Here is a 26,809-nt window from a genome sequence, read left to right as displayed (position 1 = left end):
TTTTTTTTTAGTGAGGCAATTGGGGTTAAGTGACTTGCCCAGGGTCACACAGCTAGTAAGTGTTAAGTGTCTGAGGCCGGATTTGAACCCAGGTACTCCTGACTCCAGGGCCGGTGCTCTATCCACTGCGCCACCTAGCTGCCTACATCCTTCCTTTTTTGCCTCTCCTTTCTCCTTTCTCCCTTTCCTCTCTCTTTCCCTCCTTTTTTCCTTCCCTTCCTTCTCTTCTTTCCCTTCCTTTCTTCCCCCCTTTTTCCTTTCTTTCCCTCTCCTTTCCTTCCTTCCTTCCTTCCTTCCTTCCTTCCTTCCTTCCTTCCTTCCTTCCTTCCTTCCTTCCTTCCTTCCTTCCTTCCTTCCTTCCTTCATCCCTCCCTTCCTTCCTCTCTATTCCTCCTTCTTCCTTCTTCCTCCCTCCTTCCCTCTCTCCTTTTCTTCCTCACTCTTGGATATAGTCCATCCAGAGCAACTGATGTGGCCTCATCAACGATTTCTAGGTGTTCCTTTGCTATCTTCTTTTAGCCATTTTTGTTCTCTCCTTTCCAAGGGAAAGGAGTTTACACACTGAAAGTCCCCCTCACTGATGAAATCAGAGGTCCAGCCCCCAAAAAGGTGGAGGGGGGGAGTGTTAACAGGAACCTTAGAAATCATATAATTCCCTCTGCTTTCCCCTCCAAATTTAGACTGCAGGAAATAAAGTACAGTCTATACTGTGAGATGCTATTAGGGAAGCTCCTTTGGAGAAAGATTGTTCCTTTTTGTCCTACGTCTCCAGTGCCTCTCACAGTGCCTGGCACCTAGCAGACAGCTAATAAGTACTTGTTGATTGATTGGTTGAGAAAAATGGTCAGCTAGTAAATAAAAACCAATCTCCCAGGAATCCAGCCTCCGGGGAATATGGGGACAGTATTTCAATATAGCCTCATGAACTGCAAAGGGCTGGGAGACTCTTTGTAATGAATGAGCTGGTGCCCTGAGGCTAATGTGAAATAGCTTTATTGACAATCTCAGGTGTGTCTCATGGAGATACACCTGGTCTAGCTTATCCTTGGCAGGCAGAGCTTGGGGTAGACTTCTCAAAAGCCAATTCCCCACACCATCCTACTGGGCTTCCTAGCTGCTGTTCGGCACGCTAGTGACACGTCAGTGCTGTTATCGGCATGATAATTCTGATCGCTGATAATTCTATCTTTGTGGTTTGTAGAGTCTTTGACTTAACATATCTTTTGATCCCCAGTAGGATGGAAGATGCTGGAAAGCAGTAGTTGGTGTTGTCTTTGCATTCTTATCACCTAGGATAGTGCCTCGCAAATAACTAGGGCTCGATAAATGCTTTTTGGATTGACATGATCCTTACAGCAACCCTGGGAAGTATTATTATCTTCATTTCACAGATGAAGAAATGGGAAGTTGATCGCTGTGACATGATTTGCCCATAGATCAAGCTAGGCCGTGAAAGGGGCGAGATCTGAACTTGGGTCTATCCCAGGCCTAAGTCGAGCTCTCTTCCCCTTAGGCTACACTGATGACCTGTCATATGTTAACACTGTACATGGGGGGGTCACAGAAAGAAGGAAACAGGTCTTCTTTTTAGATGTTTCAAGAATTCCTCCTTGACTCTTCCTGCCCCACTTCATCCATTTTAGAATTGTCATTAAGCTGGATGTTTTCTGTTACCCAAAACAAAGCATAAAAAATAATTCCCGGGGGCAGCTAGGTGGTGCAGTGGATAAGGCACCAGCCTTGGATTCAGGAGGACCTGAGTTCAAACCCAGCCTCAGACACTTACTAGCTGTGTGACCCTGGGCAAGTCACTTAACCCCCATTGCCCTGCAAAAAACAAAACAAAAGAAAAAAAATAATTCCCACAAAGTGAGGGGTGTGTGTGTGTGTGTGTGTGTGTGTGTGTGTGTGTGTGTGTGTGTGTGTGTGTATGGGGCAGCTACGTGACACAGCGTATAGAGAGCCAGAAAGACTCATCTCCCTGAGTTAAAATCTAGCCTCAGACACTTACTAGCTATGTGACACCTAAGCAAGTCACTTAACCCAGTTTGCCTCTGTTTCCTCATCTATCAAATAATCTGGAGAAGGAAATAGCAATAATATCTTTGCCAAGAAAACTCCAAATGGGTCATGAATAGTAGGACACAACCGAACAACCATATATGTGTTTATGTATGTGTATATGATATATGTGTGCATGAACAGACATGTTCAGTTATTTAGTCATGTCTGACTCTTCATGACCCAGTTTGGAATTTTCTTGGCAAAGATACTGAAGTGGTTCACCATTTTACAAATGAGAAAGCTGAGACTAATAGAGTTAAGTGACTTGCCCAAGGTCACATAGCTATTAAGTATCTGAGGCTGCATTTGAAGTCAGTGAGATGAAAGTCCTTCTGACTCCAGGCCTGGCATTCTATCCACTGCAATGTCTAGCTAACCCCTCCCCCAACACACACACACACACACACACACACACACACACCCCTTCTCAAGTTCTCAGCCATCTACTCTGAATATATTTTGTACGCACCTATTTATTTCCATGTTGACTTTTTGCCTTCCTTTGTATCTTTGGTGTTAGTGGCTTAGCACAATACCTGCCACAGAGTGTTTAATAAAGAATTGATTTATTTGTATCTCCCCAGTGCGTAGCATTGTGTTTTCTACATAGTAAGTGCATAATAAATGTTTCTGAAAGTAATAAAATGGACACACAGGAACTGCCAATAGGAATATATATGAATATATATACACACGTATATATATGTATATATTGTGCATGTGTGTATATATGTATATATGCAAATATAAATACACTCATATATCAAAGAGGGGATATGTGTGTGTATATATACGCACATTCATAGAAGCCTTTCCAGGTGATTACCAGGAAAGCTAAGGATTATGAAATGACCCTCCTATACCTTCTAAGAAATGGAAACAAGGGAAGGGGCCGCTAGGCTTCCAAACAGAGGATTTTCCTTTGTTCTTTGCTCAGTCTTCCTTTGATGAGAATGAGGCCCCTCCCAGGAGCAGAGAAGGGGGAATCATCCCAGGAAATGCTCTGTGAACATGATAAATGTCTCCCCCCTCATTCTCCCTGGGCTTTGCACTTTGTGTGGAAAACCGCCACGGTTGCCCTATCATGCCCCCATGCCAAGTTGGCATGTGCCCGAAATCCGTTACATCTGCCATGGGTAAAGTGTTCCTCCTGATAATTTTGTGTGTCTTTGCTCCTGCTCTTTGGAGCAGCTGTGCACTGCTAATGACTTCCCTTATTAGACAGGTCCCATACTCTAAGGTTTCGAGACACACAGTGCAGAATAATTTGGCTTGTCAATAATCCAGGGAGAAAGAATTCAGTATGGTCAGGAGTATCCATCTCCATGAAGGGTCAATGGGAGGGTGCCTCCCATGGAAAATGACAGTGCAGGAGGGGGAAGAAAAGCCGAACTTCTTTGTTAGGGTCCTCATGCCCATGTAAGGATGACTTCATTAGCTTCCATCAGCATCCCCTTGGCTTAGAGTTGCAATGATCTGTTCTTCCCTCAACCCTCATAGTGGTCTCCATTCTTCTTATGTCCTTAGAGCAGGGGTTATTAACATGGGGTCCACAAACTTGTTTTTTAAAATATTTTGATAACTGTTTTTCCACAGAATTGGCTTCCTTTGTAATTCTCTGTATTTTACTTTATGCATTTAAAAACCTTATTTTTGAGAAAGGGTCTGTAACCTTCATCAGATGCCCAACGGAACATCCATGCTAAAAAGAAAAACAAAAAACAAAAAAAGAATAGATTAAGAATCCCTGTCCTGCATTCCAGTCACTATATAGTTATGTATATTCTCATAATGCAACCACCTTCCAATAGAATGTAAGCTCCTTGAGCTCTGGAATATTTTGTCTTTGTTTTTATTTTCTCAGCACTTTACATAGTACCTGACACTTGATTATATAAATTAAAGTTTATGTTGTACAAACAAAACAAGTGCAACTAAAACTGGAAAAGCAGGTAAATGGGAAATAGCCTCATAGCTAGTTTCTCTGATAAATATAACTTTTCTAAGATAGATATTGATCAGATTCCAATTAATAAGAATGAGAACCATTCCCTAGTTGATATCAGAGGGTATGAATAGGTAGTTTTCAAAGGAAGAAATCCAAGCTATCAGTAGCTGTATGAAAATGATACTTAGAATCACTAATAGAGAAATGAAAATTAAAACATCTCAGCTTCCACCTCACATTTTTGAGATTGAGACAAAAAAAGAAAAATGACAAATGCTGCAACAGCTATAGTAAGAAAGATACATTAATGTCTGGTTAGTAGAATTGTAAACTGGTCTAGCCATTCTACACAGCAATTTGGAACTATGTTCAGAATGCTGTTAAATTGTACATACCCTTTGACCCAATAATACCACTACTATGCCTATACTCCAAAGCAAGCAAAGAAAGAGGAAAGGGGGGGCAGCTAGCTGGCCCCGGATTCAGGAGGACCTAAGTTCAAATCTGGTTTCAGACACTTGACATTTACTAGCTATGTGACCCTGGGCAAGTTACTTAACTCTCATTTCCCCACCAGAAAGGAAGGAAGGAATGAAGGAAGGAAAGAAGGAAGAGGAAAAAGACTCATGTACAAAAATATAGCATTTTGTTTTCATGGTGGCCAAGAACTGGAAGCTGAGGGGCTGCCCATAAATTGGGGAATGGCTGAACAAGTTGTGTTATATGCCTATGATGGAATACTGTTGTGCTATGAGAAATGACAAAGGAGATGATTTCAGAAAGACCTGAGATTTGTTTGAACTGAGGCAAAGTGAAGTGAGCAGAATCAGGAATACAATTTATGCCCATAATAGCTGTTTTTTAAAAAGAATTGTCTTTGGGGGGCAGCTAGGTGGCACAGTGGATAAAGCACTGGGCTTGGATTCAGGAGTACCTGAGTTCAAATCCAGCCTCAGACACTTGACACTTACTAGCTGTGTGACCCTGGGCAAGTCACTTAACCCCCATGGCCCTGCCAAAAAAAAAAAAAAAAAAGACTTGTCTTTGAAAATCTTAAAATTTTATGATAAAACTTGCTCCCCACTTTCTAATAGAGAAGTTATGACCTCAAAGTTCAGATTGAGATGTATTTTTTTTTGAATGGCTAATGAAGGGATTTGTTTTGCTCATCGTGTTTCTAATGGGATTTATTTTTCTTGCTTTCTCAGTGGAGCAGGATGGGGGGAGAGGTAGGAAGAAGAGAAGGCAGATCTTAATTTTTGAAAAATTAATGACTGGGAGCCACAGACTGACACTTTAGCAATAGGGCCTTTGAGAAGTCATTGCAGATAGAAGAATGAGCTTATCAAGTCCTGCCAGTGACACTGGGTATGTGACTGTAGTCAAGTCACTTAAACCTCTCGTTGCATCCAGCAATTCTCAGAGGCTCTAGTTACATTTGAGTTGCTGATCTGCACAAGCAGAGGGGGTTCTCCCACACTGATGAGATCCTAGGTCTAGACCAGAGATAAAATCCAAATAACATTGTAGAAGGAAAAGGACTACCCACACATGCAGAGGTTTTAATGTGTTCCCAGCAGTGTAAACCATGATCTCTAATCGCCTGTTCCCCATTTGTTTTCTTGTCTAGGAAGTACAACGTTGTACCGCTGATATGAACATCACGGCTGAACATTCCAATCACCCAGATAACAAGCACAAAAACAGATACATCAACATTTTAGCATGTGAGTAATAAGCTCTAAAATCTAATCAACCGGGAGTAAATGATGAAGTGTTCGCTCTGGGTGCTGACTGAAAGCCAAGCAGTAAAAAAAAAAACAAAAAAACAGGGTGCCAAAAAAAAAAAAAAGAAAGAAAAGAAACTTCCCGCAAGCTAATCTCTCATTAGCCCTGCCAAAACAACCAATGGACGTGACTGAATGGGAACATTTTCTCCTCCATTAGCCCTTCATCAGGCCACCAGAGTTCAGGTAGCTTAATCAGGAGACAAGAAGACAATGTTCTAGTTGCTCAGAGCCCAGACTACAGCATAACTCCACAACCAGCACCGGCACTAAAATTCATTTCCCAAGGGTGATTGTGGGCTGCTTGTGTTTCTGAATCCAAATAAGCTTGTTTTGAGGTTGAGAAGGTCACTTGGCTCATCCAATGAGGAGTTGTTCTCTGTACTGAACTAAGGAGGGGGTCAGTGTCTTTTGTACTCAGTCAGAATGGTGGGCCTTGAATAATATCACATGCTGAGTTTGAGAAATGCCTTTCTACACCTTTGGAAATGGAATAAGTAATGAAATCCGTTTGGTTCCAAAAATAGATAGATAGATTTCCTTCTGTCAGAAAGAGGGAGGTGGTCTCCTCACATGTCCTTAGTCTTAGGTCCCAAAGTTTTTCAAATGTTGAGAGTATCTCTGAGAACGGTGGCTTCAACAAAGATGTATTTGTTCATATAGACCTTGAGAAAATAGCATAAGGCACAGGTAACTTCTGTGCTTTGAGAATCATGTTCTTCAGATACAAGGGAAGAAGAGGGGGCAGGTGACATTACTTAATTTTTTAAAAATAAGGTTTTTATCACACTTTTTATCATATTTTTGGCATTCGTACATGCTCCAGCCAATTCACAGGAATGGCATGAGAATTTTGGGAACAAGGTCAGGTTGTTGTTAACATTGAGTGTTTGTCTGGTTGCGTGTGGAAACAACACAGACATGGTACATTGTCCTGTGACAATGTGCATAGTGCCTCTGAAGATGGAATGGAACTGTTCAGACAAGTGAAAGAGGGATGTGTTTTGTTGATAAGTGGGAAAATGTCGCATAATATAATGCAAGGATCAGTGGCTAGCTTCTGGTTGAGAAGCTCTTTCCATTCAGGCAAACTCCCCTTCATAGGATGTAAGGGGTGGTCAGGGAGGACTAGCACCTCTAGTGTGAGAGCTGCTGAGCCCTTTTCAGGGCTGTTCTTCCACCCTTGGTGTCCACCTGATTCACCTAATTCTTATCAGAGGTTCTAAGAGTCTGTAGCACACACAACAGCCCCACCCCAGTAAAACCATCTCAGCAGATGAGCTAAACCACGCTGAAGGTAACAGACAAGCCTCAGACCATTAGTGAGTTAGGGGGGTGTCTACCCTAAGCATGTGAAGAATGGGAAGAAGAGAACAAATTGTTCCAACAGCCATGAAGGCGATCAAAGCAGGTGCTATAGAGCACTTAGAGCTTGGTCCGACATGGAAGACACCAAGGACACCCACTGCATCCCAGGCCATCACCAGTCAGCCTGACCTTTGTCTTGCCACTGAACTTTGATGATTCTAGAAGAAAGAGTGAGGCTGATGACTTTGTGCAGCTCTGCCTCACTTATATGCCATTCATGTACAAGTCAAGACATCACCCTGTGAGGTCACTGATCCTCTTCAAAAACAAAGGACAAGGGGCAGCTAGGTGGCGCAGTGGATAGAGCCCCAGATTGAGGAGGACCTGAGTTCAAATCCGGCCTCAGACACTTGACACTTACTAGCTGTGTGACTCTGGGCAAGTCACTTAACCCCAATTACCTCACCAAAAAAACAAACAAACAACAACAACAACAACAACAAACAACACAAGCTTATAGGAACATAGATCCAAAGCCTTAAGGGACCTCTTTGTTCAGTCATTTTTTTCAGGCATGTCCAACTCTTCGTGACCTCATTCGGGGTTTTCTTGTCAGAGATACTGGAGTGGTTTTGCCATTTCCTTTTCCAGCTCATTTTATAGATGGAAAAACTGAGGCAAACAGGGTCAAGTGACTTGCCCAGGGCCACCCCCCTAATAAGTGTCAGAGGCCAGATTTGAACTCAGGTTTTCCTGTCTCCAGGCCTAGCGCTTTATCCACTGCACCACCTAGCTGCCCCAGAGGCCTTCTAATCCAACCCCTGACCACCACCATGAGCAAACTAAGGCCGAGAGGAAGATAAGTGACTTTCCCAAGGTCACATAGCTAGTATGAATCAGAGGCAAGATTTGAACCATGATCTTTGACTGCAACACTCCCTCCCTACTCTGCCAGGTGGAGAGGCCAACAACCGTGTGGTTTTTAGACCGTCATCCTGACATTGGAGATGGGGAGCAGCCTCATGGCTGCCTTCTGTCTCTACTCACCAGCCAACACTGCCTCTCAGGTAGCTCCAGTCCAAGTACAGCCCCCACAGTGATACACACAGTCATGTGAAAGGGACACACAGGATTGTGAACTCTTAGGAGAAAATCCATCCATTCATTCATTCAGCCAGCATTTATTAAGAGCCTACTGTGTTCTGGGCACTCTACTGGCTCTGGAGATACAAAGACAAAAATGAAGCCATCCCTACCCTTGGAGAGCTTGTATTCTATTGGGAGAAGGAGGAAAAAAGGGGTTTGGGGCATCTCACACAAAACAGGAGAACCAAAATCCAGGTGGACATGGTGGCTAGAATGTGGAACTTAGAGACAGAAACACCTAAGTTCAGAACCTTCCTCAGACACTTCTAGCTCCATGACCCCAGATGAGTCACTTAAATTCTCCATACTTCAGTTTTCCCTTCTGTAAGATGGGGTTAATAGTATCATCTACCTCCCAGGGTTGTTGTGAAGATCAAATGAGCTAACTTATGTAAAGTACTTTTCACTTTAAAACATTATATAAATAACTAGCTGTTATAATTAAGTAAAAATAGGAATAGCTAACATTAATATAGTGCTTATTATGGGCCAAGCACTATGTGAAGAACTTTACAATTATTAGATCCTCATCATAACCATAGAAGGTTAGGTATTTTACAGATAAGGAAACTGAGGCAAACAGAGCATAAATGACGTGCCCAGGGTTACACAGCTAGTATCTAAGGCCAGACTTTCACTTGTGTCTTCATGACTAGGGGGCCTGTTAGGCCACCTAGCTTTGTGCAGGAGGTCATTGGTCACCTGTGTTTAAGAGACTCAGGATAAATGACCTTCAGGAGATGGCATTTGAGCTTGCCCTTGAAGGCTTAGCTGGTAGAACTATCACAATAAAGGTGCCTTCAGGCATGGAAAACGACAGCAGCAAAGGCCCTGCGGTGGTCATGTCCAGTGAACAACAAGTCATCCAGGTGGCCCGGCCTGCTTTTGAGGCGAGTAGCAAAGTCAACAAATGTTGGTTAAGCACCTACTATGTGCTGGGCATGGTGCTAAGCACAGGGGATTCAGAGAAAGGCAATTCTTTGTAATGTTCTTCTGACGCAGTCTCATTAATCCTCGTAACCACATCTCAAAGCTTAGCCACTGGGGAATGCTCAAGCTTGACTGAAGCTCCAGCCCCGGTATCCATGAGGACCAATTGATGTCAATATCACCAAAGCTCATGCTGGGGATCGGACTGATCTGGGCAATGGGTGTCTCTCTCTAAGCAGAAGTGTAATTTTGCTTTGGCTACTTCTGCTTTCAGTCAGGAAAGCAGCAATTACAGCCTCTAGCCTCTTCTCTATTCATTTCCTGGCCTGATAGAGGATCTCCTTCTGTCTGGGGGTCAGATAGAAGCATCTTTTGTTCACAAAACAAGGTTCAGGGGGCAGCTAGGTGGTGCAGTGGATAAAGCACCAGCCCTGGATTCAAGAGGACCTGAGTTCAAATCTGACCTCAGACACTAGACACTTACTAGCTGTGTGACCCTGGGCAAGTCACTTAACCCTCATTGCCCCACCAAAACAAAACAAAACAAAACAAAAAACCAAGGTTCAGGAGAGCCTCAGATCAGGTCCTGGCAACAAGTTCCCGGGATCAGACTCTACCATCTATTTAAAATGAACTTTCTAGAGCAGCTCCAATTTTTAAGGTTTGATCTAGAAATTCTGGATGACTACGGTGATCTGCCTGGTGGGATCATGTGGGAGGGTGGGATTGAGTGGGTGAGACACCTCTTGATGTGTCAAATCCAAACAGAAGCCAGTGTTCTTTTATATGATACACCATACCTCGGCCTCAATGTAGTGATGTCATTTTGGTCCTTTTTGAGAACAAAGGACAACAACCAACCAACCATAGGCTGTATGGCACAATCACCTCCTCACCTTACATTATTCACCCTGATAGAGAGGGTTTGTGGCCTAAAGAACTCTAGGTCTTCTGTCAACTATGATTTATTAAGCACCAAGTGCTCTGCCAAGCCTTGGCAACACAGAGAAAGGCAGAAATAATCTGCACTCTCAGGGAGCCCAAAATCTCATGAGAGATACAACACGTACATGCACCAGTACATACAAGATAACAACAAAGGAAATAAAAGGGAACTTCAGAAGAGGAGGCACAGCTGGAAGGAGAATGGGAATGACCTTCTCCACAAGGTGGGGTTTGAGCTGAAGGATTCTAAGACATAGAGGTGAGGTGAGAGAGCATTCCAGCCATGGGGGACGGTTGGCCGGTGCCAAGGCATCAAGAGACAAGATGGAATGTTCTGTGCAAGGAAGAGCAGGAAGGCCAGGCTAGCCAGATGATGGCGTCAATGAAGGGGACAGCAGGAGTAAGGGCAGACCTGGATGGGTAGAAAGCGGGGTCTGGTTTTGAAGGGCTTCAAATGCCAAGTGGGGACTTTACACTGATGCTGATTGGCAGTGTTAGACTTCATATTCTTCCTTTTCACTTTACTTTCTGGACTCCAACTCACATGGGCTGATGAAATAATCAGTTTGGTTTTCCTGAGCCTGGAGCATGGGAAAGAAGCTGAGATAGAAACAGAAATGGTCCCAGGTTTTTTAAATGGAACAAGACATTGTTGATTACTGACATTGTGTTGGAGTGATAATGTCATAGAATGAAAAGAATGCTAGACTTTGGTGTTAGAGGGCGTGGGTTCAAATCTTGGCTCTGTCACTCACTACCTGTATGGGCTTCACTTTCTTCTGCTGTAAAATTTAATGAGTTGAACTATATGACTTCCTCTCTGGTTGAGATGTAGGTTAGCATAATCAATAGAGGATTCCTTGGGAGCAGGAAGACTTCTGAGACTACTAGCCATGTGACCTACCATAGTTCAATTATTTAGCCTCTTCATGCCCGCAAGTAACTTTGTAGGCCTGCAAGTTAGGGAATGTTGGTATGTAGAAGGGGAGGCAGTCTCTACACCAGAAGTGTCAGTCCATAGTTCTAGCTCTGCAAAAAAAAAAAAAAAAAATTCCTCTGGACAGGACTTATACTGGAAGATTCCTGTTTGTCTAAGCATTTAAAAAGAAAAAAAAAACAACACAACATGGTGGACTATGGATATGTACACACATTCTCAGGCTTGGTTAATATGTTGTCAGTTTTTACTGAGTTACCTTTTTTCTCTCTTCTCTCTCTCTCTCTCTCTTTTTTTTTTTTTTAGTGAGGCAATTGGGGTTAAGTGACTTGCCCAGGGTCATACAGCTAGTAAGTGTTAAGTGTCTGAGGCCAGATTTGAACTCAGGTACTCCTGACTCCAGGGCCGGTGCTCTATCCACTGCACTTCCTAGCTGCCCCATCTCTCTTCTCTTTTTACAAGGGATGACTCACTTATTTAAGAAGGTGGGAGGGATATATTTGGAAGTGAAGAATATATAAAAACAAAAGATAGATAAAATTCTCCCCTCTCCCCATGCTCCTATTATGTACGTTTAAATTATGTAATTATGTACTTTTAAAAATTTTACCCCAACAGATGACCACAGTCGAGTGAAGTTAAGGCCTTTACCAGGAAAAGATTCTAAGCACAGTGACTACATTAATGCAAACTACGTCGATGTAAGTGAGAACCATTTTTGTAATCCTGTCATGAAAATGGAGAATAAATAACTCAGCTGAGAAATTCCTGTGGCTCTCTGTAGCATTGGGTGGACCTGTCCCAAACCTGCAAAAATACCTGATCTGGGGAAGGCATTTCTGTTTTTCATTGACCTGCTGTTGGGGGGAGGTGGAGTTGCTTTTATCTGACTTGGTTCCGCTATTGTTTTTGAAGGGCTACAACAAAGCAAAAGCCTATGTGGCCACACAGGGACCTCTCAAGTCAACATTTGAAGATTTCTGGAGAATGATTTGGGAGCAGAACACTGGAATCATCATCATGATCACAAACCTTGTGGAAAAAGGAAGAGTAAGGACCCCTTGACTTGAACCCTCAATCCGGTGTCCACATTTCCTGTCCAGAATTGACTTACTTAAAAATGCAATAGAATCCATTGAGTTTAGGGCTAAAGACCTGGGTTCACTTCTCAGCTCTACTATCTCAGTTTTACTGTCTTTATGACTGTAGTCAACTAACATCCCTCTGGCTCCCTTAATCTGTAAAATGAAGGGATGGGACCAGATTGTCTCTCTCTGTGAACATAAGGGTGCCATTTGTAGTTTGTGCCAGTTATGGACATCAGACTCAGCTCCTATACCCAGCCTGATTTAGTCCCTCTTTTTGACCTCTCCCAAGTGACTGACTATTCCTTACCTCAGTTTTGCCAGGTTACGTGGGAATCGACTTACAAAGGGCTAGACTTGAATTCAAAAATCAAAGACTGCCCCTAGCCCTTGATAGCTGTGTGACTCTGGGCCAGTCACCCAATCTCTCTGAGCCTCAGTTCATCATCTGTAAAAATGGATATAACAGCATCTGTAGTACTTGCCTCTTGATGTTTTTACAAAACTCAAATCATGAGCAGAAAGTATTTTGCAAACACTAAAAAATGAATGTCATCTATTTTTGTTGCATCTTTTCAATGTCTTAAGTTTGTCTACTAAAAGGAACTACTCTTGTCTTCCTTCATTTGGTGATGTCCACAAGTAAACACAGAAGTAATACTTGCCCCAGCAGCTTGGAAAGTCAAATGTACCAGGCTTGCTTTCTCACTGGAAGCCAATATCTAGGTTGCACAATAGAGATAGGGAGATAGGGAGAGGAATGGGACTGTGATTTCCCTGGCTGGAATTTAAAGTGAAAAATCAGCCACAATCACACCCGCCACCATCCCCAACCCACACTAGCACCCTCCCAACAACTTAGAGCTGTAGGGAGCTCATAGAGCCTTGACGTGGCCCATTTCTCTCTCATCTCTCCATATCACACCGCTTCTTTCTTGCCTACTTAACTCAATTTCAAATGGTTTCTTTACAAAACACAACAGCATGGGCTTAGGGTTTGGAGTCAGGAAATCTTAGGTTCAAATCCTGCCACTGATGTGTACTTGCCGTGATGTTGGGCAAGTTCCTTAACCTCTGAGCCTCAGGCAACTTCCTAGGATGGATTCACTAAGTCATAGATGAGTTGTAAGTTGGATTGAAGAGAATCACCACACCAGAGATCCTGTATGTGTTAGAAGACATGCCATGAACCTTTATTCTATTCTGATAACTACTTTTTTCTTTCTTTCCTTCTTCCTTTCTTTCTCTTTCTCCTTTTCTTCCTTTCATCCTTCCTCCCTCCCTCTGTCCCCTCTCTCTCTCCTTCTTTCCTTCCTTCTTCCTTTCTTTCTCTTTCTTTTTCCTTTTCTTCCTTTCATCCTTCCTCCCTCTGTTCTCTCTCTCTCTCTTTCTCTCTCTCTCTCTCTCTCCCTCTCTCTCCCTCTCTCTCCCTCTCTCTCCCTCTCTTCTCCTCTCTCTCCCTATCTCTCTCTCTCTCCCTCCCTCCCTCCCTCCCTCAGAGAAAATGTGACCAGTACTGGCCAACAGAGAATAGTGAAGAATATGGAAACATTATCGTCACACTGAAGAGCACAAAAGTTCATGCCTGCTACACTGTCCGTCGTTTTTCAGTCAGAAATACTAAAGTGAAAAAGGTATGTGAGTGGGCCACCTGGACCTCTTCCATCACACTGTTTTGCAAGTGATGAGAAGGGTTTTTGACTTGTTTTATAAATAACAGTTTTTTTTTAAACCGTGTCTTCTTTAGAGTATTGAATCAATATTTTGAAGCCCTGTCATATCTGTGGTGTAAAAAATCCTCTCTAAGCCTCCATTTCCCCATTTGGAAAATGGGGATAATAATAACAGCTTCTTCTCATGATTGTTGTGAGGATTTTAAACCTTAAAGAGCCATAGAGCTGTTAGCTACTTATTTTTTACTTATTATCATTATTATTATTATTTACTAAAGTCACTGTGCATATTGCTATATAACATTTACTTCTTGTACACAGAACTAAGGGGAAATGATGACCTCTTTCAAAGAAATTCTTTCCATCTCTCTGTGTAGGGTCAGAAGGGAAACCCTAAAGGTCGGCAGAATGAAAGAATTGTGATCCAGTATCACTACACCCAGTGGCCTGACATGGGAGTGCCAGAATATGCCCTCCCTGTGCTGACATTTGTGAGGAGGTCGTCAGCGGCCAGGACACCAGACATGGGGCCCGTGCTCGTCCATTGCAGGTGAGACCAGCTTCCTGAGCTTTGGTGTGGAAGAGAGCAGGTGACCACAAGGAGAACCTAGGACAGAGGCCCCAGGGCCCTGGCTTCTGGGCCTCCCTCTTTCACTGATTCACTTTTCTCCCACACAAATATAAGAGGAATGTGGTCATTGCCCGACTGGTTGAGGCATTCTATTTTCATGATGCAGTTGTGTGAAAAGCATGGTCCCATCTCGGCTTCATGGTGAATGGGTCTCTTTTGCCACTAACAGAAATTAACCTGGCTATTGTTGGCTGAGAGGGAGAGTGGAAAGAGCCCAGAAATCATCCTGAAAACCAGGGTTCCAGTATAATTTTTGATACTGTCAGCTTAGTGGTTCTTGGCAAGTCATCTGACCTCAGCTTCTCACCTATATAGTGAAAAGGTTGGTCTAGGTGACTTTTAAGATCCCTTCCAGCTCTAAAATCTATGAATCAGTGACTAGGAGCTGGTTGAAAAGGAAACATTTCATTTTTTATAGTTGCATCCTCAGCTCCTTGGAACAAAGTAGGTGCTTAAAAAAATGCTTGTTTGGATTGACTGATTCCAAGTCCCCTGGCCTCTTGATACCCCCAGCCAACTCTCTTAAGATGATAAATTGTAGACTACTTGCTGATCTCCCTCTGGGAAGGAGTCTACAATAGGTGTTCCCTAACCAATACAATTATATTCTAGACCCTTCCTCTCCCGATCTCTTACTCTGCCCCAACAATGTCCTCCTAAAAATAAATGTTATGGTGGTTGGGATATATCTTGTAATTAGAAATTCCTTATAGGGACTGCATTTTGGGGAACCATCTAAAGAACTGCTTTAATAGACAGCTCAGCTCAGTGTACATTTGACTCCCTTTCAGCAGAACCATTTTACTAAGAGACCACTGAATGTCAGTTTCTTCAGTGAAGCCCCAAGCGGTCAATGAATGAGGGCTACCAGGTACCGCCTCACCTGAATGTTCTTGATGTCTTACAGTGCCGGAGTGGGCAGGACAGGCACCTACATCGTCATAGACAGCATGCTGCAACAGATAAAAGACAAAAGCACAGTTAACGTCCTGGGATTCTTGAAACACATCAGGACGCAGCGTAACTACCTCGTCCAGACGGAGGTGAGCCATGGCTTGAGCCGTGTGCTACTAGCTACATTCCTTGCAGATTCAGCTCACCAGGGCCATTGTTCTGTCCTGGGAATTTCAGGAAGTAGATTCAACTTCCCCTCACAGCCTGGTTGGGGCACTGGAGGTGGGGTTCAGTCTGGAAGTAGAGGATTAAGGTTAGAATCTCAGCTTAGCTGTGTGAACTTGGGCAACTGATTCCTACTCTCACAGCCTCAATTTCTTCATCTGTGAAATGAAATATCTTAGTATGTGGGATAAACCGCTGATTTCTGACTCTGGGTTCAAATCCTGCCTCTGTCATATACTGACTGGGTGTCCATAGACCATCCACTTAAACTCTCAGTGCCCCCAGTAACTCTGGAAATGCAAGATTCACAGCACTTGTCTGTCTGCTTTAGTAAAGAGAATATTCTCAGCAGAAATGACCCCATACTAATGAAATCATAGGTCCAGAAATGGGTATATTGAGGTCAGTGACTTACTAGGTCCTTTCTAGATCTGAATAGAGTATTTTACAGATAAAAAAGTGTTTTATGGATAAAAAAAATGACTTTCTAGATCTGAATAGAGTATTTTATGGATAAAAAGGTGTTTATGGATAACAACCACTCAAGTCTCATTGTTTAAATTCATACATTTCTGCCCTGGTAATTTAAACACCTGGAGTCCTTATGTGTTGGGGGAGATGGAACGTGATGGGGAGTTAGCATACGTCTGTCTTCAGTGATTACCTATTTCCCAAAACTGACTCTTGCCTTGTAGGAGCAGTACATTTTCATTCACGATGCCTTGTTGGAAGCCATTCTGGGAAAGGAGACAGAAGTCGCCTCAAATCAGCTGCATAGCTATGTCAACAGTATACTCATCCCTGGAGTGGGAGGGAAGACCCGTCTAGAAAAACAATTCAAGGTAATGCCTTTAATAGCAGAGTACCTTGGAAAGAGTTATAGATTGGAGCAGTGGATAGAGAACTGGTTTGAAGTCACATGATCAGGCTGTTGGTCCTGTCAGTTGACTGACAAATCACTTCACCTCTGGGCCTCAGTTGTAAGATGATAAAGTGGTCTAGGAGATCTCTGGCCTCCCAGCCTTAAGTCAATGATCTTCTCTGAAGTATTTTAGATAGACTGAGCTGTGCTCACAGGCAAAATTCTTTGATTATATTTGATGTGTATTTAACATAGAAGCCAAGGAAAAAGAATGGCTTCACAGACTCAGAGAATGGGAGTTATGAGACGTCAGTGGCCGCCTAGTGCATACCATATGGGAAAAGTTGCTAACATGTCATTTAGATCTGAGCTTGCCCCATACAGAGAACAGAAGATTTTCCTAACAATTTAAAGAATGACCCAAAACACCAGAATCATCCTTAGCCACATTCTTGGTCAGTTTGCCAAATAGCTACCAGATCTACTGGCCATCTTCTTCCTTGACTAGCCTCATTGATTTTTGGTTAATATAGAAATATCTAGATCCTGCCCTACAAAAACAGCCTTTTGGAAAGCTTTTGTAGTAGATGGCTCACCCTATCTTCAATAAACAGCAGATACTTTGTAGGTCTATTAAATCAATAACAAATAATTATATTTACATTTAGATATAAATCTAGCTATAGATAATTAGAGATAGGTAGGATTTCCAAGTCTTAAGCAGAGTTTAAATCTTTTGAAAGCTTTTAGGAAGAGGTAGAATTTAATACAAAGTTATCCACAAAATAACACCTGAGTATTTTTCATGAAGGTTTGATTTTAAGCATTTAGATGGGGTTCAAAACCCACAGTGTCTCTACTGTTAATTGTCTACCTTAAATGTAGTGCCAAGAGTCTGCTTTACCTATAGAAGAGATGGAAATATCACATGACTAGGGGGAAGGGCAGGCTTTAATAGGTTAAAAGTATGCTAAGAGTTTTGGAGAACACTGTGAGCATGCATATGTGCATGCAAATGTGTGTGTGTGCGTGTGTGTGTGTGTGTGTGTGTGTGTGTGTGTGTGAGAGAGAGAGAGAGAGAGCACTTCATGTGTGCTCATGTGCATGATGTTTCCTTGAGTAGAAGGGAACCACCATAACAGTCACAATTATTTAGTTTTTTTAAATTTCTTCCCCCCAGGGCCTACCAAAGTGCCTGGCACATAGTGAGCATTTACTGAATATTTGTTGATTATTGATTGATTGGTTAGCACATTCTATGTGCAATATACCCTGCTAGGCACTGGGGGGGGGGGGTGATACAAAAATAATTAAGACAGAATCTCTACCTTGAAAGGGCCACCAGTTTATGAGAAAATGGGAGGCAATAAATAGGTGCTCACTTAAGTATCATTACAATTAAAATATCAATCAGTGGGGAAGCTAGGTAGCGCAGTGGATAGAGCACTGGCCCTAGAGTCAGGAGTACCCGAGTTCAAATCTGGCCTCAGACACTTAACACTTACTAGCTATGTGACCCTGGGCAAGTCACTTACCCCCAATTGCCTCACCTTAAAAAAAAAAAAAAATATATATATATATATATCAATCAGCGAGTATTAATTAAGTGCCTACTGTGTGCCCAGTACTTTGCTATTATGGGAGTATAAATACAAAGAATGGACCAATCTACTCAAAATGATCTTGTATTCTAGCAGGGGAGACAATGAGCACACAAATAAATATATGCAGTGTGTGCATATATGTGTGTGTGTGTGTGTGTGTGTGTGTGTGTGTGTATGTAAAGAGTATATTAGAGGCAGCATGGGCATCATAGACAAAAGGCTGAATTATTGTTCAGACGGAGGCGGCATGTGATCAGTCTGGGCAGCCTCTCTTGTGCTTCTGTCCTCTCCAGAAACCAGCTCCCTCCATTTGAATCTCTGCTTCAGAAGTGAGACTGCCAGGCCAATTAGAGCAGGTGCGAAATGATAGAAATGATAAATGGGCCAGCACTGCCTCCTATCCCTGCCCCTCACTAGGGTCATATGATATTTCCATCTCTTCTACAAGTAAAGCAGACACTTGGCCGTCCACTGAAGGAGAACAATTAACAGTGGAGACCCAGGAGATTTTGAAACAACCTTTATTTAAAAAAAAAAATCTTGAGGTGCTTTCTTTGGTAACTTTTTCTTCCCTTTTTCTACACTACCCATACCATTCACACTTGCCTCTTGAAAAATTCATCCAATAAAGAGGCCGGCTCATTTAGGTTTGTAATTGGTTCTTTTGGGAGCCCTAGTCACCTCAAAAACTCAAATAGAAAGGAACTGCTGATAAGGGTGAGGAAAAGCCCAGGCAGAATGAAAATCCAAGAATCTTGCCTAGATCAAATAAACTATTTGCTGTCCTTAAAGCCAAGAAGATCTAGGTTCAAGTCCTGCTCCTGATGTATGCTGGCTGTATGACCCCGGGCAAGTCACCTAACATTTCATTGCTCTAAGCTACTCTCTAAGATTCTAAGTTGCAGAAAGGGTGCTGACCTGTGCTGGTAGAGGGAGGTTGGTCACGTGGGAGTTCTCTTTTCCAGTGGAATCACAGGTCTAAACCTTATCTCCTCCCCCCATTTACAGGATTACTATTCCTTTTGGAAAAGCTAAGGGCTAAATAGGTCGGGGATAGCAGGAAGCTAATGAAATCAACACTGGAGTTAAACCCAGTAACTCTGACATAAGGGTTGGGAAGCCATATTGAGTGACCCTTTTGGCTAAAAGAGCTTCAGGTCCTGTGGGACTCAGGCCATGTCTTATTTTTCTGCGATCATATCATAGTTCTAAATATATTCTTCTTTATTGTAAATCATTCTGCAAGTCAAGGAATTAGCTCTTAAGTCAAGAATCATTTGTTAAGTACCTTCCCTGTGCTCTGAGAATACAAAGTCAGAACAGTCTCAGCTCTCCACAAGGAATTACAGAAATGTCTACACTCCCCAGAAGAGCAACGTCCCCATTCTAGGAATATGGAATTGATCATGACCAGTCTTGGATCTTCTGGCCACCAGCCTGTTTTGCCAAGTAGTTGAATGAATGATGTGGTTATGGAAGCATGTCTTGTTTTCTTTCAGTTGGTCACACAATGTAACGCAAAATACGTTGAGTGTTTTAGCGCACAGAAAGAATGTAACAAGGAGAAGAACAGAAACTCATCCGTTGTGCCAGGTGAGACTGTCAGTTATCTACATGATTAATAGGAGTCAGTTTTTTGTCATGGATTGTCCTGGGGTTCTGCATGGAGAGGCAGCTGCTAGCATGGGGAGAATATTAAGGTTTTTCCAGCCAGAGCTGTCTCCAGACCATTCCGACACAACTGGATGGGGATAGGGTGGGGTGGCAGCATCCAGTAATGCAGTCAAGTGGTGCAGTGGTTAGAATGCTGCACTCAGGTCAGGAAAACCCAAGTTCAAATCCAGCCTTAGACACATACTGTGTGGCCCCAGGCAAGTCACTTAACTCTCATGTAAAATGAGGGGGTTGAACTTGGCAGCCTCCCATGTCCCTTCCACCTCTAAATCAATAATCTATAATACTGTTGAGGAGAAGGTGTGGCGAAGCAGAAAGCATGCTGGGTCGGAGGACCTGGGTTCAAACTATTCCTACTTTGTGACTTTGGACAAGTTGTTTCACTTACCTGTAAAATGAGAGGGTTGGACCAGATGACTTTTGAAGTTCCTCTGTGATCTAAATGGATGTACATTTTTGTTCAAGTTTCTAAGTAGTAAAATTCTGTAGATATTTTTGTAGCCAAGTGGGTATCACTCAAGTCTTAACTTACTTTCCTAGGAAGGATCATAGATTCTGAGCAGGAAAAGATCTTAGAGGTCACTGAGTGTAACACCTTGGTCTTCAGATGAGAAAACTGAGGTTCAGTGACTTCCCAAGGTCACAGAGTAGATAAGCATCTCCGGTCGGAGTTGAGCCTAAGTCTTTCTGACTCCTAGTCCATCATTCTCTTTCTGCTCATAGGGGAAGGACGTGTGGTTTTTTCAGTGTTAGAATCCTCTGGAAATCCACATCCTGAAGATAGATAGCCTTCAAGAATCACTGTGGCCAAAAACTCAGCATCCTTCCCTGTAAACATAAGTCGTATCTGTAATGCACCTAACTAAACTATTTGGTTGGGTTGGCCAGCTGACTTTCCTAAATTTTAAACATCACAGTATCAAGTCCCACCCCAACCTTGTAAATCAGGGCATGGAGGTGGATGTGGAAGGGCTTTCTACAGTGGTGGTCAACCAGTCAAAAGGGATTTCATCATCCATAAGGGGTACTACTTTCTCACCTAGGGATGGGCTATAGAGGAAAGGATTCAGACACTAGATTTGTGTGAGAAGGTGGGAAAGAAGCAAAGTACTAGGAGGGGGAGAAGCAATCAAGGTTAAGTGACTTGGCTAGCCTCACATGGCTAGAAAGTATCTGAGGCTGGATTTGAACTCGGATCCTCCTGACTCCTGGGCCAGTGCTCTATCCCAAAGTACTATTTTTACATACAACCAGGGTCCAGTGGAAAGAGCCCTGACTGTGGCCTTAGAAGACACTAGTTTAAATCCCACCTCTGAAAACAGAAATGTTTTTTTAATCTCAGACAGATCACTAGCTTCTCTAGGCCTCAGTTTTCTCATCTGTCAACAATGGGTTTAGATTTGATGATTTATACTATCTCCTTAAAACTCTAAATCTATCATCCTAATGTCAAGAATACCTTGCAGCCTCCTGTTGTTATTACATGCCCTACTCTTGGCAATGTGACCCGCTGGGAATACCTTTCCAGCAGTCAAATGTGATTTCTGAAATGACTGTTCTTCTAGAAATGTGCCGAAGCATTTCATTTTGCCAATAACACTGAAGCCTGCTGAAAATACAGACAGCCTTGGCATGGGAGCAGAAGGGGAGAAGGACTTAACTCCTTAAAGAGATCTTGGGAAACTCTGTCAGTTCCTTCTACAGAATAATGAGAATGTGACGTTTTTTGTTTCTACCACCACAGCTGAGCGTGCTCGAGTGGGGCTTGCGCCCTTGCCCGGAATGAAAGGAACAGATTACATCAATGCATCCTACATCATGGTGAGATGTCAACTCTTCATCATAAATAAGTCGATTAATCCAAAAAGGGTTAAGGAGAAGGTCCCGATATCTGGCTGATTTCCTTGTTCCCATAATACTAGAATAAAGCATGAGCATTTCTGGAGCAAGGAGTCTTTGAGAGAGGGCCACCAAAGAGGAGGGCCCCAGAACTACTACAGAAGTCAGGATGGGCTCCTTTGGGTTTTGTTTTGGTTTGTTTTATTTTAAGATAACTTATTTCAATTGTTAATTTCACCCTTCCACATGTTTGAATAAATGTTGAAATTAGTGTTAAGCAAAAGCAGCCGGGGGAATTGCCAATGGAAACTGAGTTGGAGGGGAAAGTGCCTGCAAAGTGTTAGCAAAAGTACATTTCGGAAGGAGTCAGATGCGCCGGCTGCCTTTTGCAAACCCATTAGCGCTCTCTCAACAGAACTGTCTGTGTCAGGAAGAGTGCAGGTGTCACCATGGAGTGTTTTTTTTTTTCCTTCCCCATTAAAGGGCTACCATAGGAGCAACGAGTACATCATAACCCAGCACCCTCTGCCACACACCACGAAAGACTTTTGGCGGATGATATGGGATCATAACGCGCAGATCATTGTCATGCTGCCAGACAACCAGAGCTTGGTAAGGAAATCATGGTGGCTGCTGCCCACGAGCGACAGGGCCATGGAATTCCTTGGCTATCTTCGCAAGCTGGCTCCAACCCTGCTTTCTTGAATGATTTCATATGACTCCTCTCATGTGCTCCAGACGCCTGCCTAACTGCCGGGTGCCTTGCCATTTCCCATCTGCAAGGCTTCATCTCCCACCTCCATACCTTTGCATAGGCAGTCCTCCATACCCAGTTTACTGTCCCTTCTGCCTCTTGGAATCCCTAGATCTCTTTGAGGCTCAGCTGTGGGATCTTGGGCAAGGTGTTAACCCTCTCAAAGTCTCTGTTTCCTCATTTATAAATGAGGATGTTTGATTTGATGACCTCCAAGATTGAAGGCCTTTTCCCAATCTCCCCAGGTACTCTCCGACATACACATGCTCATACACACACACACACACACACACACACACACACATGCATACACACATACATGCCCACACACATACAAACACGTACATATACATGCATACATACAGAAACTTTTATATTTATTCACCCGTATATATGTTTTCTTCCATAACACAAGGGTTCCTAACTGGTTTTTTTTTGTTTTGTCATGGGCCCTTCTGGCAATCCAGTGAAGCCCATGGACCCCTTCTCAGAATAATTTTTTTTTTTTTTTTGGTGAGGCAATTGGGGTTAAGTGACTTGCCCAAGGTCACACAGCTAGTAAGTGTTAAGTGTCTGAGCCCGGATTTGAACTCAAGTACTCCTGAATCCAAGGCCAGTGCTGTATCCACTGCGCCATCTAGCTGCCCCCAGAATAATATTTTTAAGTAATTGAAGGAAATGCCAGATTGCAGTTAGTGGTGAGTGAAAATGAAGACAAAACTTATTTCATTCCCCATCCAAGTTCACACAACCCCTGATATCTCTCCACAAACCCCAGGTTAAGAACCTTTGCCCTAACAGAATATAAGCTCTTCAAGGGTGGGAACTGTTTTCATTTCTGCCTGGCAGGTTATCTGGCGCACAGTAAACCCTCAATAAATGCCTATTGAATTGTATTTGATGTTAAAGTCTAAACAAATAACCTGCCTCTGAAACTCCCTGCATGACACTGGGTCTCAGTTTCCTCACCTGTAAGACAAGAAGATTGGAGATGATGGCCCCTGGGGTCCCTTCCGGCCCTAAGTCTGCGCTCCCATGATCCCTTTCATGGTTCACCCCGCAAATGTCCCATTTGTCAGTACTCGGCTGTGGAAGGCAGCAGAGATCTTTGAATAGTGGAATAAAATCCCTGTTCTTTCGCTAACCCTGCCACTGGGTGATTTTGTTTTGGGTTTTTTGTTTGTTTGTTTGTTTTTTTAGTGAGGCAATTGGCGTTAAGTGACTTGCCCAGGGTCACACAGCTAGTAAGTGTCAAGTGTCTGAGGCCGGCTTTGAACTCAGGTCCTCCTGACTCCAGGGCCGGTGCTCTATCCATGGCGCCACCTAGCTGCCCCTGCCACTGGGTGATTTTGAGGGCCCCATTTAATTGCTCCATGCCTCACTTTCCAGAGCTGTCACACACTCGTTTCTACATGGCAGGAATGGTTCCGAGCATAAACCATTGTATGTATGCATGATGACGCGGGGGTCTTGTCTCACAGCTTCAACTTTCCAGTGGGAAGTGACCGGGTTGGGGAAAGGGGGTGGATTTGTAGTAGGAGGTAAGGGAGGGCCCTGTGAACATGACCTGTGCTTCCATGTGGGGACATCACCTGAGCCAGGATTCCATCCTCTTCCCCATGGGCCAAAGCAAGAGACAGTTTGAAGGAGGGAAAGGGCCCCTGCATGTTGAGTCAGGAGAGAGCTGGGTTTGAATCCTCCTTCCTGTGTGACCCTCCACAAATCAGGGGACCTCTCTGAACTCCGGTTTCCTCGTCCGAAAAGCAGAGGTTATCCCTAGTCATAGACTGAGAGCAAAAAGGGGCCTTGGAGGTCATTCAGTCCCACCTCCTCACTTTACAGATAAGGAAACCGAGGCCCAGCGAGGTCAGGCGACTTGCCCAGTGTGACCCAGGTGAGGAGGGGCGGAGCTGGGTTTTGAGTCAGTCCTCCCCTGGCAGGTGTATCCTAACTTCTAGAATTGCCCTTGCCTTGAGACATTGCCACAGGTCATTCAAGTGACCGCGAGGACCTTATGAGATCAGTCAGTCTTGAATCCCAGGCGGGGAGCGTGTGGCTCATCACGTAGGTCCCAATGACATGTGTTTGACTCTCTTCCCGATGAGTAGGAAGGGGTTTCTTCCCTCCATTGCGTTCTGCCGGAGCTCCGATGCCTGCCCGGGCATGGATGGGATACAGACAGTGCTGGGAAGTGTCAGCTTCCAAATGAGCTGGCAGCAGGGGCCTGTGCCTCTTGGCTCGGCACTGGCAGAGCATCCGTTGGTTAGCTAAGTGAGGCAGGATTCTGTTGCTGCCCCTCTGCAAAAAAGACGGTCTCGGCGTGTGGCCCGGTACAAAGGCCCTGCCCTCTGGGGGTTGGTGATCAAAGGGAATCAGGATGGAGTCGTCCCCTGGACCAGCTCATTGATGTTTCTCTGTTGGAGCCACAAGAATTGGGGTCTTGCCTCAGGGTGCCCCCTGTGCTACCTGCCAAAACCAGGATCTGCTCTCCCCCCCCACCCCCCAGTTTTAGCTGGAAGCCACTGACCTGACTGAATTACTATGCATACTCCATTATCTTTGGTGCCAGTAACCCATCTATGGCCACATCAAATGGGACCGTTTGAATCATAATGAGAGGCTCTAGGGAAGGGAGCAAGCACTTCAAAAATGCTGACTGACCATGGAAATCACAGGGAGTGAGCAGCAAGTCAAAGCAGTGTGTCCATGACTTGTCTTTGCTTCATTTGGGGCAAAGAATGCCAATGTAAGGCAACTTACAGAGAAAGGGACAACGTGCATTGGTAGAGGGGGTTTGGGCAGTTCAATGTTGCCAGGCCTGGAGTCAGGAAGACTCATCTTCCTGAGTTCAAATCTGGCCTCAGACATTTAGTAGATGTGTGAACCTGGATGAATCACTTCACCCTGTTTGCCTGTTTCCTCATCCATAAAATGAGCTGGAGAAGGCTACTACCTGGAAAACCCCAAATTAGGCAGGAAAGATTAGGACACAACTGACTCTCCCCAAAGGGAGTCAGAGTCAGAGTCAGAGTCGGACACAAGTTGGAACAACTGAACAACAAGAGGGAGTTTTTTGTTCTCTCCTAAGCAATCAGAACCTTCTCCCACAGGACGGTATTGGTTTATCCTAGAGAATATCTAGCATGGTTGCCCAGATTATTAATTGAAAAGTAAATATGTCAGGGAAGCTAGGTGGCGCAGTGGAGAGAGCACCAGCCCTGGATTCAGAGGGACCTGAATTCAAATCCAGCCTCAGACACTTGACACTTACTAGCTGTGTGACCCTGGGCAAGTCACTTAACCCCAATTGCCTCACCAAAAAAAAAAAAAAGTGCATAGGAAAAGAAAGTATGTCCTGGGAGACCAGCTTAACCTCCAGGTTATTATGAAGAACGCCTCCTTTTATTGTGATTTCAGATTCTGCTTATGCCTCAGTTATGGCTCCAGCCTTCATTTATAGAATAAGTATTTATGAAGCTCCAAGTACTATGCTAGATGCGGGTTGTACAGAAACAAAATTGTTCTTGCCCTCAAGGAACTGGCATTCTCTTGAAGGGAATTTCATCATCTCCCATGGGGTCAATTACTGTCTCCACACAAAAGACTCCCAGATCTCTCTATCCAGTCAAAGCTGCTGTCCTGAGCTCCAAACCCACACCCCACCAAAGCCTCGTGGCTATTTCAAACTCAATGGCCTGTAGATTCAGGCCCAAAAGAGAACTTGTCAGCTTTCTCCAAACCTCATTCCTCTTTCGACTTTCCCTCTTGCTGTCAAAGCAGGCTTCACTCGCTTTGTGTCAGCCTCCCTTCTGCATTCTCTCTCACCCTCTACGTACCTGATCGGTTGCGATATCTCACGTTCCTATCTTCCTCACTAACACACATACCCAGGGGGGCAGCTAGGTGGCGCAGTGGATAGAGCACCAGTCCTGGAGTCAAGAAGACCTGAGTTCAAATCCAGCCTCAGACACTTAACACTTACTAGCTGTGTGACCCTAGGCAAGTCACTTAACCCCAATTGCCTCACTAAAAAAAAAAAAGAAGAAGAAGAAAAGACTAACACATATCCCCTTTTCTCTACTTACACAGAGACCACCCTAGTTCAGGCCTCCATCACCTTGGCCACTGCATTCACCTCTGAAATGGGCTCTCCCATCTCCAATTCATCTCCCATGAGACTCCAAAGATATTTCCCACAGTCACAGCTCATATGTTGTTCCCCTCCTTGGTAAACTCAGTGGCTTCTTATTAACTCTGAGGTTAACAATAATTATAGCAGAAGAATATTAATAATAACTAACATTTCGATAGCTCTTACTATGGTGATGGACACTTTACAGATATCCTCTCATTTGATCCTCATGACAACCCTGGGAGGGGGTGCTATTATTATCCCCATTTTACAGATGAGGAAACTGAGGCAAACAGGTGAAATGACTTGCCCAGGGTCACACAGCTAGTAAGTTTCTGAGATTGGATTGGAGATCAGCTCTTCCTAACTCC

General features: G+C 43.7%; 1 protein-coding gene across 2 annotated transcripts in view; it reads left to right on the top strand.

Annotated features, from left to right (window-relative positions):
* Positions 1-26,809, top strand: part of PTPRG (protein tyrosine phosphatase receptor type G) — an 848,612-nt gene that overhangs the window by 801,665 nt on the left and 20,138 nt on the right. For both annotated transcript variants that reach the window (XM_044004271.1, XM_044004263.1), the window contains 10 exons: positions 5,643-5,739; positions 11,684-11,766; positions 11,981-12,115; positions 13,650-13,784; positions 14,201-14,373; positions 15,362-15,497; positions 16,269-16,415; positions 19,539-19,632; positions 21,458-21,534; positions 22,036-22,164. In XM_044004271.1, coding sequence (XP_043860206.1) covers positions 5,643-5,739; positions 11,684-11,766; positions 11,981-12,115; positions 13,650-13,784; positions 14,201-14,373; positions 15,362-15,497; positions 16,269-16,415; positions 19,539-19,632; positions 21,458-21,534; positions 22,036-22,164 — 1,206 coding nt within the window. The remainder of the gene's footprint in view (positions 1-5,642; positions 5,740-11,683; positions 11,767-11,980; positions 12,116-13,649; positions 13,785-14,200; positions 14,374-15,361; positions 15,498-16,268; positions 16,416-19,538; positions 19,633-21,457; positions 21,535-22,035; positions 22,165-26,809) is intronic.

This window comes from Dromiciops gliroides, chromosome 1 (assembly GCF_019393635.1).
Source record: "Dromiciops gliroides isolate mDroGli1 chromosome 1, mDroGli1.pri, whole genome shotgun sequence".
In the NCBI taxonomy this organism is placed as follows: domain Eukaryota; kingdom Metazoa; phylum Chordata; class Mammalia; order Microbiotheria; family Microbiotheriidae; genus Dromiciops; species Dromiciops gliroides.
This window is presented reverse-complemented; position numbering and strand designations above follow the sequence as displayed.